General features: G+C 41.6%; 1 protein-coding gene across 8 annotated transcripts in view; it reads left to right on the top strand.

The window, feature by feature from the left end:
• Positions 1-317: 317 nt before the first annotated feature.
• Positions 318-17,813, top strand: part of CAMK2D (calcium/calmodulin dependent protein kinase II delta) — a 149,560-nt gene continuing 132,064 nt past the window's right edge. For 3 of the 8 annotated variants that reach the window (XM_031051178.2, XM_034065019.1, XM_031051176.2), the window contains exons 1-3: positions 318-447; positions 702-944; positions 1,653-1,747. In XM_031051178.2, the coding sequence (XP_030907038.1) occupies positions 877-944; positions 1,653-1,747 (163 nt within the window). In that variant the 5' untranslated portion in view covers positions 318-447; positions 702-876. Of the gene's footprint in view, positions 448-575; positions 945-1,652; positions 1,748-17,813 lie in introns of those variants that run through there. The other 5 variants (XM_031051179.2, XM_013129595.3, XM_005151498.3 and 2 more) reach the window with 3 other exon arrangements.

Below are 17,813 nucleotides of genomic sequence, written 5' to 3'. Positions count from 1 at the left end.
GGTTCCGCTACGCTTTGCGCTAAGCACAGCTGCTGTTCCGTTCCGCCTGCGGCAGCCGCCGCCTCAGGCCGGGGTCCTCAGGGAGAGCCGCTCCGGGGCTGCCCTCTTGCCGCCTCAGGCCGGGGGCCTCAGGGAGAGCCGCTCCGGCGCTGCCCTCTTGCCGCAGCCGGCATTGGCACCGGGGCCAGCCGCAGGCCCCCACCACCGCCCCGCGCACGCGCAATGCCCCCCTCGCCCCGCTCTGACGCGACGGGATGTGTGTGTGTGAGGGGGGGGAACCGTTGGGGCGTGGCCGCCCCCTCAGCCGGTCTCCCCCTCCCCGGCTTCCACCGGCCGGTGGGTGACATCAGGCGGCCTCCGGGCCGAGGGGTGCCCGTGTCCGGGGCGCTGTGCCCGGGGAGCAGCGCCCAGTCCCGCTCCAGTCCCCTCCCGCAGCGTCCCCGACGGGTACGGGAAAGGAAAGCCGCGACGGGGCGGCCGCGGCCTGCGTCGCTAGGGGGAGGCACGGCACCGGGAGAGCGGAACGAGGCTCGGCGGCCGAGCGGGCGCCGTGGGGGTTGGTGGTGGAACGAGCGGAAGGCGCAGGCAGCCCTCCGCCGGAGGCGCCGAGCCCCCCGTCCCGGTTTTACTGTCCGTTCGGGGCCGGCTTCCCCGGCGGGGTTGAGGGAGAGGGTTATTGGTGTGCCTGTGTCTGTCCCCAGAGGGCGCGGGGAGGACGCGGAGACAGCCCCGTCACGGGAGGAGGAGGCAGCGACGAAGAGGAGGAGGAGGAGGAGAAGCCGGCGCTGAGCCTCGCCTCTCTTCGCCTCGCAGCCTCTTCACCGTTGCCACTTCGTCGTCCCTGGCCGCCGGAGATACCGGCGGCCGCCCGTCCTCATGATGGCCTCAACCGCCACCTGCACCCGGTTCAGTGACGAATACCAGCTTTTCGAGGAGCTCGGCAAGTAAGGATGAACCCACCGGATAAGTCCCGCTGCTGTCGGGACGGCGTGGGGCAGCCGGGACGGGGGGAAAGCGCGGTGCCTTTGGCTGTGAGGCTCCGGTGCGGGAGCCCCGCTCGGGGGATGTCGCTGCCGGGAGACGCCTTACCGGTGCTGAAAGCCGGTACGGGTGCCACGCTGCTGAGCCACACCGCGGGCAGCGCCTCAGCTCCAGCCTTTACACACACCCTCCTCCTTCCCTGCCCCAACAACGCCCAGGCTTTATGTGCCCGGGGTGGGGGACGGTGAGGGGCGTCCCGTGGTGTCGGGGCGAGAGGGGCCAGGGCCGGCTGCTTCCTCAGCCGCGATCGCCATGTTGGCGGCCCGAAGGGAGCGGGCGGGAGGGCGGCGGTGGCAGCGGGGATGAGGTGTTGGGGGGAGCGGTGCCGGGGCTGCCGATGCCCAGTCCCCTTGTGTGTACCAGTATGGAGGTAGCGAAAAGGTGGCTTGCTCCATGCCCAGCAAGCAACCTGGGGTGGGTTCGGGCTTCCAGCTTGCACCCGCCTTTCTGACGGGAGTAATCTTAAATACATGTTTTCAGACTTTTTTAAGGTATTGGGTTTTTAATGTTGCCGACATCACACCTCAGGCTGAAAGCCTTTAAAACCCTCGCGCCGGTAATGGCAGTGAAGCATTCCAGTTGGACTGACACTTTGTCCGCTTGGTTTCCAGAGGGGCATTCTCCGTCGTGAGGAGGTGTATGAAAATCACCACAGGACAAGAGTACGCTGCCAAAATTATCAACACCAAAAAGCTTTCAGCTAGGGGTGGGTATATTTTAACCTAGTGTTTACAATGTCTTCTCCCCGGTTTTTGCATTCTTGTGGTAGGCATTTAAAAAGTAGTAAAAATGGCTAAAAGATTTAATAGATTCCTTAATGCATTTTTATGTTCTTGGTCTTGGTTGGTTGTTGTTTGGGTTTTTTTTCTCCCTTTTTTTTCTGTGTTAAATGTTTTGTGGATTGACTGTGTGGAGGTCTGAGGTGGCTGTAAAGCATTTCAAGAAAAGATGTATAGGTACTAAAAGAATTTCACATTCTTCATTTTTTGCCCCTCTAAATAACATTGAATATCAGCTTGCAAGCATTTTGCTTGGGAAATAATGTTTTCACTATAGCATTTGTTTAAAATATTATACAGTTACTGAATGATGTGTTGCCATTGCATTTAAAACACGAAGAAGGCCCATCTAGCTAAGAGTACATGAGATAAAGTGGACTTTTACCTCATGCTGAAGTTCATTATGAGAAAATTTATGTTAAGGAAAGAGATTACAATTTTATGAACCAGCCACTTGTGAAGCAAGTCATTCTGATGAAGTGATGAACTGTTTTGCTGTTACAAGCCAGCAGTAACACCTGCTGTACAGCTTGTTTATGTTGTCTATGTGATGTGTGTATTTCCTGGATAATTCAGTCTCAGGGGGATATGATACATTTGAGGTAAACAGACACATGACAGCAAGCCTTAATGGTGATCTGTCAAGTGCTTGTTAAGGCCAAGTCAGGGAGCATCTGTGAGGATATTGGGGATTATGGATTGTTCTCTGTTAACATTATCTGTGTTTTGATGTGAATTTGTGGTGTGGTGAATAATGTGGGAGTGAATAAGCATATAGTGCTAGAGTGTAAACCTGCTTTGCTTCTGATGCAGAGGAATTGCTGCAGGTAAATGGCTGTTTGAATCAATACGTTACATTGAAACATAAAATAATACATCTGATGTAGTAGCATATTCTGGTAATATGCTGCTCATAAAGGTGTTATAACATTGTGTCATACTCTTATTTTCAGCTGATAAAAGTTGTGTGAAAATGTAATTTTTACCTTTTGTTGAATTTTAGTATTTGTACTCTCACTGCAAGATTTATTTTCCTTTATTTTTCAAAAGGTGCTTAAATTTAAAATACTTCTTTGCAGAGTTACGGATTTAAAGGCAGAGGGGCTAAGAAAATGGTAATACACAGATAAAATATTCCACAAGTTTGCTAAAAACAGCTCTTCCTTTTTTCTTTTGCTAGCGCAGGAATGTGGTTTGTTGAATCTTGATGTTTAAAATAAACCACCACATTCTATGTGATTTCATAGGTCTTCGTACCTTTTGACATGAGAAGCTGTAGGGGGATCAGCACCAGGTCGCTTCTGTGCTGTGGGTTTTACGTCTGATGGGACAAGTCTTGGAATGCTAGGCTAAAGTAATAATTTAATAAGTATAATATATGTTTCAAGCTTTAATTTCTGTAGTACTTTGACTGTGCAGACAGGACCAGGCTGGTCCTTGGTGTAGTCCATCAGTGAGTGGAAGTGTATTTAGGAAAAGTTGGCTTTTAAGATGGTATGAGGCAAAATTCACACAGAGATTTTTCTACAGGTTTAGCATGTAATCACATGAAGGAAGGGGTTACACTTTAAAGCTGGACCATGAAATACTCCTTCTTATCAGGGGACTCCATGAGGATGATCAGGGGCTGGAACACCTCCCATATAAAGACAGGCTGAGAAAGTTGCAGCTGTTCAGCCTGGAAAAGAGAAGGCTGCGTGGAGACCTCAAAGCAGCCTTCCAGTATCTGAAGGGGGCCTACAGGGATGCTGGGGAGGGACTATTCATTAGGGACTGTAGTGATAAGGCAAGGGGGAGCGGGTCGAAACTTAAACAGCAGAGGTTTAGACTGGATATAAGGAAGAAATTCTTTAATGTTAGGGTGGTGAGGTACTGGAATGGATTGTCCAGGGAGGTAGTGAATGCTTCATCCCTGGTGGTGTTCAAGACCAGGTTGGATGAAGCCTTGGGTGATATGGTTTAATGTGAGGTGTCCCTGCCCCTGGCAGGGGGGTTGGAAGTGGATGATGTTAAGATCCTTTCCAACCCTAACTATTATATGATTCTGTGGTTCTTATCAGAACATGTATGATGCCACATCCATGAAGGGAGTGTGTTTCCATCTCTGTTTTCAATGATCCCATAAATCTCTGAGGTTTTTTATTTGTTTGGGGTCTTTTTGTGGTGGTTGTTTCATTTTTTTGCTTTTTGAAATCTACTGGACAGCTGTTGAAGAGCAAGGTTCATGGAGAAATCATCAGATTTTTATTAGGCAGTTCTTTAATTGCAGAAATAGCACTTGTGGTGCAAAACTTAAGCATTAAAAAGCTTCAAACTGTGATGCTTTTTCCTGACTGGTAATAGTTATACAGCCTTTAACTATGATACTGATCTCCAAATCTAAGCTTCATTGTACTTGCATCTGATTCTGATGAGGTACCAGTTCACTTTTGTGTTTTGTACTTACTTGAGATACCAGTTATAATGTCAATCTAAAAGAGTGTTTATTTCACCTCAAGTGTGAATAGTTAGGAGGTTCTGGACTTCAAAATGCATGACTCTTGTACAGTGCTTGACTCTCTGGAAGTCTTTTAATCACAGTGTTGAATTTGGGCCTTCTTGCTTGCAAGACTGAAGAACAGGAGGTTAAGTGTGTAATATGGAGAAGTCAATACTCTAAAGAGCAAATAAAACTTCCTTAGTGTAGCTTTAAAAGTAAGAGTTATTTAGGTGGTTTCAGCACAGTCGTGACAGTCCTTCTCTTTCCGTCCCTCCCTCACCTCACCTTCTTGGAGATTTATCCAAGTGCTTTCTTTAGTAGTTCTGAACTGAGGAACTCATCTGGTCACAGACTTAAGTCAGTGAAGATGTGTTGTTGTGTGTTCCCTTGTATAGTTACAGGGAAATTTCAGACTAATTGTCTGTGTGCAGACACATGGGCTTTGGTCTTAAGTTTGAGGGGAAAAGAAAATATGCCCCTGCTCTAGCAGAAGTAACATTTGTGCTTCTAAGTTGGTGATGTTATTTATATCTGCTGTGCTCTTACTTACAAATTGTAATCAAGAATGTTATAAATTGTTTGTTATAAATGTTTAAAGTTTTAATACTTTAGGTGGCAATTCCTACTTCATATTTTTCTTATTATAATAATAGAAATAATAAACCTTTGTCATTTACATCTCTTCATGTCAGTATATGACCTTTTTATGGGGGGAGGGAAGGAACATACCTCACTAGAGATGCGTGCAACAGTGAACAAGCATGCAGAAAACTAAGCATAAAATGAAGAATGTATGTTTACTGGTTCTTGGATCTGTATCATTTCATCTGATGAGGTTGTTGGGATTTTCTTATTACACAGTTTATCGAGTATGCTGTTTTGGGTTCCTCTGTCTTTGTTTTTCTTGCAGTTGAAAGCAGTGTAGATAAAAGTGAACTTCAGTGAGGTGACTTTTCCCTTGTCTGTTCTAAATCCCAAATAATTAACAAATCATCTTTTTCTTTTTATCATTATCTGTACATCTTTTATCTTCTCTTTTGAGATGCTTCTGGCTTTGATCCAGATGGATTTCATACAAACAGGTCTAATTTTCTTAAGAGGTTTGATCCTCATTTTCTGACTGAAAAAAAAGAAATAGATGAGTGTTTGCTTCTCTGATAATTCTTGAAAAGATCAATTACTAATAAGCTTTCACTGGGTTTAATTTTTGCCAGTAACTCATACTGACATTTTCTCTGTAGTGGCCAAAACCACTGTGCCTTTGATAGTAATTTGATGGCATCTGTGAGAGGAGGATGATGTTCCAGTCCATTTTCTTTACAAAGGCTGTTGTAAACACACCTCTCCTGGCCCATAGGTTGCTGCAGCAGAAATAAGAACCTCTTTGTTCATGGGCATAAGTAGTGTTAAGAGTAATGTAAGAATCAGCTGGAGGTCTCCACTTCTTTGTGAAAAAGCTCTTGTGAGCTTTCAGGGACGAGTCATTCCATTAGCTTCAGTGAGCTTCTGAGCTTTAAGCCTTGGAGGCTTCACTGGTTATTTATCTTCCTTCTTAGAAGGAAATTTCCCTAACCATTTTTCAGCATCTTCCTATTCTTCAAAGAAGAGAGGGTTTTCTCTGAGCTTGTGACTGCTGATGCAGTGCATAGCCAGAGGTGACTATAGTGATTGTGCTTCTCTTAAACAAGCTCTGATGGTTGAGGAGGCTGGAAACCCCACCCTTTCAGAACTGCGTTTTAGTGGCACTATTGAGTAATCTTGCTGTGGGAAGTGTATGTCAGTACCTAATGTTATCCAAATGGAGCATTTCATGATCCCTAAAGTGATTTAAAATACATTAGGGAAATGAGCGACATTGAAGCATATAGGGTAGTATTTTTCAGTGCTGCTTTTCATGACACAGAGATAAGTGTTTCTGTTGTATCACTAGACCAACGTTTAGTGAAGTAGCCTGTGTCAGCCCGTGCCAGATGTGTTACAGGAAGACAAGCTCTAATAAGGCTTTCAGTACTCCACAGGAGGAGAAAATAGTTCTTCCTGATGTAGCTAAAGATCTTAATCTCTGAAGCACACATTTACCTGTGCAAGTACACTTTTAATGCTAATTTCTGTTCTAACGTACACGTAAAGTTATTCCCACAAATAGAGTACTATCTTTAAGGGCATTTAGATGCCAGCGAAGCAGATTTGTCTATGGGAAGACAAGAATTAAGCTTGGGTTTTTAGCTGTTTTCAGTATCTAGCTCTGGTCTGTTTCTCAGGTTAATCATCTGTCAGAAGCAGTACGTTTACCTTCCTCCATGTGATAAGAATGTTTATTAAAATGTTTTCCTGTAGTAAGAAGGCTTACCTTCTAAGGGTGTGGTTGCTTATGCTCCTTCTGTCTTCAGCTGAGTCATGGCATTCTTTTTGGTTAGACATAAATGTTGTGATTTAATGTGAATGATTTATCTTCATATTTATCTGCAAGTATTTGTTTCAGTTGCAAATTACCATAGTTTTTGAGTCTACCAGTTCTATGTGTTTAAATTGAGTCCATTCAGAAAACTCAGAGCAGTAGAGAACACTCATACAAGTGTTACTAAAAACCCCAGGTATTTGGTTAGGGTTTTTTTTTAAGGTGTTTAGCTTTTGGTTTGATTTGACATTTTTCACCAGTGAGAATGAAGACTTTGAAACTTAGTGTGATGAACATTGATTGGTAGTAATTTCTTCTCAATTTAAATGAGATTTTAAATAAATTTTCCTGGCAGTTCATAATTAAATTACCTATAGCAAACATTATGTAATTTTGAGAATCATAGAATCATGAACATTTTCAGTTGGAAAGGACCTTAAGATCATGTTATTCCAGTCCCCTGGGCAGGGATGCCTCATACTAGACCATGTTGTCCAATGCTCGGTTCAAACTGGGCTTGAACAGTGCCAGGGATGGGGAACTTACCACTTCCTTGGGCAACCTGTTCCACTGCCTCACCACCCTCACAGTAAAAAACTTCTTGTATCTAACCTGAACTTTCCCTGGTTAAGTCTGAACCTGTTACCCGTTGTGCTATCACTACAGTCCCTGATGAAGAGTCTCTCTCCAGTGTCCTTGTAGGTTCCTTTCAGATACTGGAAAGCTGCTATGAGGTCTCCATGCAGCCTTCTCTTCTCCAGGCTGAACAGCCCCAACTTTCTCAGCCTGTCTTTGCATGGGAGGTGCTTCAGCCCCTGATGGTCCTTGTGGCCTCTGGACTTGCTCCAACAGCTCCATGTCCTTTTTAGGGTGAGGACAGCAGAACTGCACACAGTTCTCCAAGTGGGGTCTCACAAGAGTGGAGTAGAGGGGCAGGGTCACCTCCTTCAAGCTGCTGGTCAGTCCTTTTGATGCAGCGCAGTTATTAATCATACATCAAGTTAGAAATTATTTGACTCTATCTGTCCCTCTTAGGAGCTTCCAATTCTCTCTCAGTTTTTCACCACTACTGTGGCCTGGATCCCTTCTTCACTTTTACAGCTGTTCCACTTAAGTGCTAACAACAAAGGGGTTCTTGGGGACTTACTTAGTTACTGCTTTCCTGCTGTTTTTTGTTAGACATTGTGAATTCTGGCACCAATATGTGCTTCTGTTCTGTGTGTTCACTTGCTGCAAGCTAAAGGCTTAACTGCACATCTAAACTTTAAGAATTGCTTCTGTTAGGAGAGAAGAAAGAGCTAAACAGAGGGGAAAATACGAGCTGATTACCTTTATGCACTGTTCACATCTGCATTCTGATACTGAAATATGGATGTATTCTCTTCCTCCTGGTCTGAGGCAAGGTGTGTTCCCTGGTAATGTTTCAGTAGTTAGGTCCAAATCATATTTCCAGATGAAAGCTTTCAGTCAAATATGGAAAGAAGGAAACAAACACAATGGCAAATACTTAACCTTTGTTGTAGATTGGTTCTGTCTTTTGCACATAATGCTGTACACAGAAAACACTTTTATGTCTATGGCAATCTGAAACTACAGGTCAGCTGAGCTATTTCAGTGACTTCTGTTCTCCTTGACAGCAAGGTAGAAATACACTTATTCCTGGGAGAACTGAGACTGAATTTCTGACAGTTTGCTCCGCAACTGATTTCAAAACTTCTCTCAGTCCTAAAACCTAAGTGAAATAAAAATAGTGTTACTATGTAAAAGTCCTGCTGTATGTAGGTTTCTAACCTCTTAAAACCAAATACTAACAATTATTTGTTTGGTGTGTCTGGTTGTGATTAGTGGTATGTGAAGTCATCTCTGGGTTTGTTTTTTGTTAATTTTTTTAAATTATATTTTTATGGTGGCCATTTTGACTGTTGCTTAGAAGACAGGAGAAGGCTATAATTTCATTTTACTATTTTTATTTAATTACAAGGTGCCTGATCTGAGAGATTTGAGTAAATGTTAGCTAAATATTTTGCTTTACAAATGTAAATGCTGACAAAATAGTGCTTTTCATTCATCTGTCCTTCATTTGACCTCCTGAGAAATGTAGACTAGGGTATTTCAGTATGTCAGGATCCAGCTTCCACTTTTGTAAACGTTTATTGCACATTTGTCAAATATTATGTAAGGATATTGTGTGTATTTTTTAAAAAAAGATTATGTGAAAAACATAACTTCCTCTGTTCATTGAAAAAGGTTAATAGAGAACAAACCCCTAACTTAAAGATGTTAGTTCCTTTAATTCCTCTTTAAAAATAATTCTGCCTTGAAGAAACATCTGCTGTGCTTTGTAGAGACACAGAAATCCAATGTCTGTGTGTTCCTTGTATGTATTGAGCTCTGTGTATATCTTTGTCTGCATGTTTGTGCAAACAACTCCTCTGTTTAATCCTAGTATTATGAAAAATGTCTTGTGTATGGTATCAGAGTGGAGAATTTGAATGACATGGTTTAGCATTTTCTTCCAGGGCAGACAGCTGTGCTGTAATCCAGTGTCAATTTCTAGATTGTAGTTGCCTCGTTCTGAAATGCAGTTTTGGTTGTTTGAATTAGGAACTATCTTCAAAGCTTTGCAGCCCTGTTAATTCCTGTTGCATCTGATTGGGTGTATTCTGCTGAGCTGAGAATTTACTTAATTTCTCTTGAATGTGTTGCTTCTGTAGGTGCCACTGGATAGAAGCTTTACCTGTAGCTGAGAGTCAAAAAAGCTGGGGAGGGAAAGTTTATGCAAATTTGCAAATACATCTGATTCCTGATTTAGTTTTTATTCTAGTGCAGGGAAATTGAGAAGCATAAATCCTGCCACAGCATATGTTTGGTTTTTGTAATTGGGCTTTTAAGTCCAGAGAATGAGCAAGCTATTTCAAATAAGTCTGTGCAACTTTTGGTTTAAGTTGGTTGTGTTTGATGGAAAGGAACTTTGCCTACCTGGGGATTTGAGGTAACTTCTATTACATTAATTCCTGGCTGTCTGTAAGTAATAGATAATCCACAGGAAACTTGGGAGAGTAAAACATGCAGGCTTAATTTAAAAACCAACCCCCAAAAAGGTCTCAAAAGTAAAAAAATAAATTTTATTAAATGATGGAAATGTGATACTGTAGTTATTTGCTGGTCAGGATGAAACATTTTGTCTTGCAATAGGAGGCTTTTATTACTCCCATATGAAGACAGGCTGAGAAAGTTGGGGCTGTTCAGCCTGGAGAAGAGAAGGCTGCGTGGAGACCTCATAGCAGCTTCCAGTGTCTGAAGGGGGCCTACAGGGATGCTGGGGAGGGACTATTCATTAGGGACTGTAGTGATAGGACAAGGGGTAATGGGTTGAAACTTAAACAGCAGAGGTTTAGACTGGATCTAAGGAGAAATTCTTTACTGTGAGGGTGGTGAGGTACTGGAATGGGTTGAGCAGGGAGGTTGTGAATGCTCCATCCCTGGCACTGTTCAAGACCAGGTTGGATGAAGCCTTGGATGATATGGTTTAGTGTGAGGTGTCCCTGCCCCTGGCAGGGGGGTTGGAACTAGATGATCTTGAGGTCCTTTCCATGATTCTATGATTCTTCTGGCTTTTATTATTCTTCTCACTAACCAAGAATTTATACACTGCTGCAAAAAGTTAACATCCTGCTGATGCTTTCCAAAATAACTGTCTGGCATACATAAAGCAAGAATGAATGTATGTTTTGGCAGTCACTTTCACCTTGAATGTAGAGCATGTTTTGTGAAGAAGCTCAGACTGGTCATGTGGTTTCTTTTGCTCACTTACAGTTAAGTCAGTCAACTGGGTTGTCAGTTGGACAGCCGAACCCCACATCCTGAACGTGCTGGGGAGGGAGTTGACTTTTCTAATTGTGCATCCGTTTTTGCTCTTCCAACACAAAGCTGGCAGTGCTGTGGGAAGCAAAAGCATGGCTATGGTTGCATTCCACTGCATGTAGAATTTGAGCTAAACCAATCTTTAGTCAAAGGTTATTATTTGCAGAATTAAAAACTTCAGAATCTGATCTGTAAGTAAAAAGATATGAACTGCATGTTTGCTGAGTGAGCATGTGCATGAATGTTGACAGATGTAAGGTTCAAAGCCCCTTACTTAGTGCAGATTGCCAAATGCTTCTTACAGATAAAATCTTCATCCTGAATCATTGGTCTGAACATTTTCAAAGACTCTTTAGTGCTAATCTTGTAGTCCAGGACAAAAGAATCTAGCACATTTTTACAACATTTTACACATTTTTACGCATTTTACAACTTTTTATGCATTTTTTTGTGAAAAACAAATTGGATATAGCACCTACCATGGGAGAGACTCTTAACAGCTCTACAGCAGGTGGAAACTGGCAAGGCAGCTGGGTTCGACGGAATCCCACCTGAAATCTGGAAGCACAGAGGCCAAGCGCTTCATGCTAAATTTCACGAGGTAGTTGTTGGCTGTTGGGAACAAGGTCAATTACCATCGGATTTTCGTGATGCAATCATCATCACTCTGTAGCTGTAAAGTGAGACTGCTCACGATACCAAGGTATAACTTGGTTCTTCTTTGCTGGAAAAATCCTTGCAAGAATACTATTGAACAGATTAGTACCTGCTATCGCAGAAGAGCTTCTACCTGAAAGCCAGTGTGGCTTCAGAGCTAATAGAAGTACCACAGACATGGTATTTGTTCTCAGACAACTGCAAGAGAAGTATAGAGAACAGAATAAGGGGCTCTATGTAACTTTCGTTGACCTCACCAAAGCTTTTGACACGGTGAGCTGAAAAGGCCTGTGGCTGATCTTGGAACAATTAGGTTGTCCCTCAAGTTCCTGAAAATGATTATTCTGTTACATGAGGATCAGCAAGGCCAAGTCAGATATGGTGATGCACTCTCTGAACCCTTCCCAATAACCAGTGGTGTGAAACAAGGTTGCGTTCTCACACCAACTTTATTCACAGTCTTCTTCAGCATGATGCTCCAAAGGGCTACGGTAGACCTTGATGAACAAAATGGCATTTTGTTCAATATCGTACTGATAGGAGCCTATTCAGTCCAAGGCAACTGAAGGCCCACACTAAGACCTTAAATCATCTTGTCCATGAACCGCTTTATGCTGATGATGCCTCCCTTGTTGCCCAAACAGAAGTAGCTCTGCAGCATTTAATAACTTGCTTTGTGGAGGTGGCTGAGCTTTTTGGACTGGAAGTCATCTTGAAGGAGATAGTAGTTCTCTACCAACCTGCACTGCAAGAAGGTTATCATGACCCCCACATTACCATCGGTGGGTCAGAGCTTAAGTCAGTTCAGCAGTTCAGCTGTCTGGGAAGCATTATTTCCTCGGATGCCATGATCGACAAAGAGATAGACAACAGAATAGCAAAGGCTTATAGAGCCATCGGAAAACTCCATAAACACCTGAAGAAAAGTACAAAGATTAGTGCTTTTTGCAACCAGATTTGCCTATCCCACATTGGCCTTTTTAGCCATCAGCGCACTTGTAGTAAGCTTGGGTAAAACCCTTCCCAAATGTTTGTTTGTGAAGTCAAGCCATAATATGAAAGAATAGAATACACCAAACCCCTAATGGTAAAGTTAGTTGACAGTTGTTAGGTGTGTGGTGTACAGGCAAGTACAGGGCACCTCTGAACAACTCATCCAGCCCTATGGCCTGCAGCTAGCAGCTCTCCTTACTTATGAAACAGGTACCTTAAACCTTACCTGTGAGCAGTGTACCTTGCCCAACAAGGTAGATGAGCAAACCTCAGTCTAAGCGGGGAGGATAACACACCTCTGCTGTAAAGTTTCATCATCTTGGCAAGTGAGAAGTAAACAGAAACGTCCAGCATCAAAGCTCATGTTTGTGGCAAGCAATCTACTGCATGTGTTTTCAGAACTTTGTTCCTGATTTAATGTAGTCAGGAAGTGCTTGCTTGTAAATTTTCTGCAATGTGAATGGAAGTGTTGCAGCAGTAGTCACGTTGTGTATTCATGTTGCTACATGAACAGATGGGGTTCCTACATAATATCCATATTTGACAGTCTGATGGGATTTGCCAAGCCTAAGCTTTTATTTATATTTTAACCTCTTGGAGAGATAGGTTTGTGATTTAATCAGTCAAGGGAGGCCTTGAAGTTACTTGTACTGTATAGCAGATTTTGAGCAGTGCTTAGATATGATTTTGGTTTGAGAGACTTCTTGTAGGAATGGTTTTAATAGGCTCATTAGAATAAATGGTCACCTAATTCAAAGATTTCCCTTGAAACCTTCCTCATTTGGCTGATTTTATTCATATCCTTCAGTAAGTGAAGATGTGTTGTATATTCATTTGAAACATCATGTAACGTGGACAGAGTTGTGTTGCTGTGGTACTGCCTTGGAGGGAGGATTTTGTACTGTAGAGCAGATGACCTTTGGTTTCCCTTGAGGCAACTCCAGGTGCTGCTGAACTTTGGTTACTAAAACTCCCTTAAGGACATGTTTTCCACCTTTTTTTGTAGAAAGGTATCACAAATATCAGGTGTCTGCAATATGCAGTTACATTTCAGTATAGAATGCAACCTTCAAACCCTATTTTTTTTTCTTACTTATGAAACACTAGAGCTATGAAAATCTAAAGCTCACCTTGGTGCTTTTTATACTGTGTATACTGCTTTTAAAATTACCAAAAATTAAGCTCAGGTATAAGGTAAATTGCTTAGTCTTACCTTTCTTCATATAGCATAGACAGCTATGAAACTGTGGTTAGAGTTGCACTGGTATATGCTCATGGGACTAAATGCCCTGCTGATCATGGCATAAAAGCCCCCTTTTTGCAGAGCTTTTTAGTATAATCACCCTAAAAGTGGGGGGTGGAGGGGGGGGGGAGAGGAGGAGCAAGGGGTTTTCTGACAGATTTCTGCATCTTTCCATGATGCTTTTGCTGATATTCATCATTTATGCTTACTAAGTTTAGCATATTAAAAACTGTTCTGATTGCTCAGTCTTTCAGTTAAATCCTCTCAGTAGTCTTTTAATACCAGAGAAGTCTAAGATTTATAAGATGATGTGTACTGGTGCTGGATGGAAGAGCTTCCAAAACACAGTGACATTGCTTTGTACCTGTAACACTTCATGGTATTTTGTAGCTGTTGCATCTGTGTTTTGGGGGGAAAGGAAGGAAGGAAAAGAAGGTCACTGGTATAGCACTCTGTGTGTGTCTGTGTGTTACATGCAGAAAAAGATGCATCAGAGATTGGCAAAGCTTGTGTGTATCCAGTGATCTTATTTGCTGTAGGAAAATGTTTCATGCTAAAAGACTTATTAACTAAAGTAATGTTACTTGTAATGAGGGCATGAATTAGTGTCTTTAAATTTTTGTTTATTTGTGGTTAACGTGATTATCTGTCTAAATAAGGTAATAAATTGCTTTCATTGACATGTTAATCAAAACATGCAATGAGATTAGTTTTCTCAGAGTAGAAGAAAGTGCTGATGTGTGGTCCATCCACCCTCCTAGGAGATGTGTGTTAATATTACACACAGTGTGAGAACCAGATCAATGGTACAGCTCGCCTTGCATACTTAATGGTGGTAAGTTTAGCGTATCTCAGAGATGGTTTTAGGAAACCTGAAGGGGACTCATGAGTTAGGTGTATTTCAAATCTGTAATAGATGGTGGGGATTTTTAACTCTCAAAATCGTGAGGTTTAATGTTCTAAGTTTTTTACATTATTTTGGTCACAGGATATTCTTTACCAGTGTAAGTTTCACAGGGGTATTACATGTCAACAAAGCTTGTACTCATTACAGCGCAAAGTGGTTGAAAATGCACTGTATTGTCCTTTAATTAGGATTGATGCCTTTTTTTCTCCCCAGCTGTTTTGCTTAGATAGTTCTGAATGGTAGCAATTGGTCATATACCAATACTTGAAAGTCAAATTTAGTCAGCTCTTCCTATTGTTTTTGCTTAGTGGTCTGTTCTTCATTTTCCTGTTTCATGTGACAGATTAAATCTAGCTAAAACTGATACCTTCTTATCCACTCTCAGACTTGTACAGAATAAGAACATTTGAGCATCTTATCATCTGGAGTTGGCCTTCACTGGAAAATGGGAGATGAAATGTATCCAAGGTGAAGTTGAGTCCTTCAACAAAGGCAACCATTTCAAGCTCTATTTTAAAATTGACTGGGGAGGTGAGGGTCTTGCTTTCCTGGAGAGAGAATTTGGTCCTATACCCTTACTTTGATTTTTCTAATCTACATCCTGGATTTATTCATGGACAGTGTTTGCTGTCTGTTCTTCAGACAGAAATTCCTTCAGGGGATTCTTCATCTTTCATCAGTGTATTTAACAAGGACAGTCTTGTCTCCATTATTAACAGCCATCTTCCTTTAGCCTCCCTCTGTATGATGCTTGCCATTATTACAGCCATCCTTCCTTATGTATGCTCTAAGCTAATTTATGCATTATATATGGGTGTTTGAAATGGGGGATTGGAACTGACCAGGAAAAACAAAATAAGGTGAGACCTCATGAGTGGCTTTAGTAACCACTTGTATCTGCATGGGAGGATCTTGTCTGATAAGTTTCAGTGTTTATTTACAGATTGATTCCCCTGATTCTGAGACAGATACTGAATGAATGTCTTTAGTAATTTCACTTCAGCTTTCCCTGTCATCACTACATTTCCTGTAACCTCTTTTACCCGTTTCCTACTAATTTCAAAGCTAGTTTGGTAATCTCAATTTTTACTAATTCTCAGATGTCTCATTTTCTTTGCTTCTGCACTTTGAACAATGGATCCTTACAGAAGGCATTGATTCCTGCCTAGAAAAATCTGACAGTGTTTTAGAAGACTTGCTGTACCCAACCTGATATGCATAGATGTAGATAGGTGGGTTTTGGTCTTTTGTTGTTTTGGTTTTTTTTGGCACAGTTTCTCAAGATCACACGTATTTGAGACCAAAGACAAAAATCCATTTTTTCCATCACAGAGGTGTTGTTCAGTTCATGATATGGTAGCTTTCTACAGCCTGCCATTACACTCACTTCTGTGCAAGGTCGAGTAGAAACTGCTGTGAAAATGCTCCATGAAATTAAGCTATATTAGGAATAGTGTTTGTCGAGTGTTGACTTCTGTTTCTGCAACCACAGATGCTCATCTGTTCAACAAAATGCCTAAAAAAACCCAACCCAACTGTGCAAATGTACTTACAGCAGCATAGTTCTTGTTTGTTTAAAGAAAAGCCGCATTGATTCACACACTAAAAAAACTGAAACACTTCCAAAATGTTGCTAATTGTTGTTGACTGGTTCCATCAATAAAATGTGTGAAATGGCCTAACTAGCTCAGTATGGATTTTGGGTTTTCTTCTGAATGCATTGCCTGGCATTTTAAGTTTATTCCCCCAGTAGAGGCAACTTCCCATCATGTTTCTCAAATCCTAGTTTATAGGAAATTAATGTTTCATAAAGCTGTGAGAGTGGACAGTAGAATCTTCCTGAACAGGGAAAATGTAGGAGCTTCTGGCTACATGAATTGTGCTGCATGCAATTCTCTTGACTAGTTTGTATTTTTAGCATTTTGTGAGGAAATTCTGGCAGTTACCAGTGATTATGTGGATCTGAGGGGTTGTGTAAGAGATCTCAGATGCTGCTTTGCTCACATATGCATTCTGGTGCTCCATTGAGTAGACCGTTAGAGCTTTCCCTGTGAGAGTGCCTAGCAACCGTGGTGACTGAGGCACCTCACTGCCCTCACCCTTCTGTGGGAGCTGGGTGCTTGATGTCAGTTCCAGTTCCATGATAAAGTGCATCCAGAGCTTCTGGAAATAAGGGCTAAGTAAGTGGGTTTAAGATCTTGAGCTTGGTGAATGTGTTTTGAGACAGAAAAGTTAATTCTGTCAAGTCTCCACAATCTAATCTTGGAAAGGAGGCAATTTTACATCAAGTCAACAGTGGCTTTGTATTTAGCAATACAGGTAAGTGTGACAACGAACATAGCAAATTTTGCCAACAGGTGTAAGCATTCATGAGATCAGTACCTGGGTTTGCATCTCTCTTGTTTACTGTTCTACACAGAATATAGTAATATTTATTAAAAACTATATGAAATGGGTTTTAAAGCAAAAGTATTTATTAGTAGTGAACCAGACAGCCTCATGTAAAGCCACATGCTGTTTGGCATAACCTTGTTTTGTTAAAATATTTGAGGACTATTTTACAAAAATGGGAGTTATGATTTCAAATGGAGTGTTAAGATCCTCAGTCTTGCAAATATTCGGGTTGCTTGACTGATTTAACTTTCTAAAGATGTGTGTACCTTGATGTTGGGTTTGTTGCTTAATGAATTTTAATGATCAATCAAAAACTGATGCTAAACAGATTAAAAATTAAAACAACAAATGAAACTCCTATTATTTTTAGTACAGTGTTTTGATAATTTGTTGAGGTTCTTCCTGCCCCCTCCCTTTCCTGCTTCACTTAGAAGGAGGAAGGGAAAGAGGTCCCTACAAAGAGAGTAATGCTCCCTTGGAGGGTGATTGACAAACTGCAAGATGTAGTTCTACAGAAACGGAAGAAAGAAAAAAGACAATAGCTTGTTTCCAGTACTGAAATATGAGCTACAAGTACTGAATACATGAGGGATGAAACAAACCTGTGTTAATTCAGAAATAATGGTAGCTTCTTCAGTAAATAATAGGATTCTGTAATCATACCAGGTTAATCCTAATATTATCAGACTTCTACAGCAAAAGCCAGTTGAATCAGGAACATGTTCTTTACATCTCTTAAATATTCAGCAGACCATGCAAATTCTATACAGAAAATAGGATTATGGGACTGCAAACTATATACCAAATGTAATGATCTATGTACCTAATGCTACAATCACATTCCTTGCAAAAACCTTAGCAACACATTAAAGCTCAGGTATCTGAAGTTGACCCACTTGACTCTGTAATTCATAGCACAGTTACTGAACAATCTCAGCTGTGATTAGAAAAAAAATATATGTTATGTGAGTACATTTTCAGTGTGAGAATTACATATACAACAGCTATCTGAAGTACTCCAAGTGGGGCTTCCTAATAAGAGGTAAAAGCCCCAACAG

The sequence above is a fragment of the Melopsittacus undulatus genome, chromosome 7 (genome assembly GCF_012275295.1).
Source record: "Melopsittacus undulatus isolate bMelUnd1 chromosome 7, bMelUnd1.mat.Z, whole genome shotgun sequence".
Lineage (NCBI taxonomy): Eukaryota > Metazoa > Chordata > Aves > Psittaciformes > Psittaculidae > Melopsittacus > Melopsittacus undulatus.
This window is presented reverse-complemented; position numbering and strand designations above follow the sequence as displayed.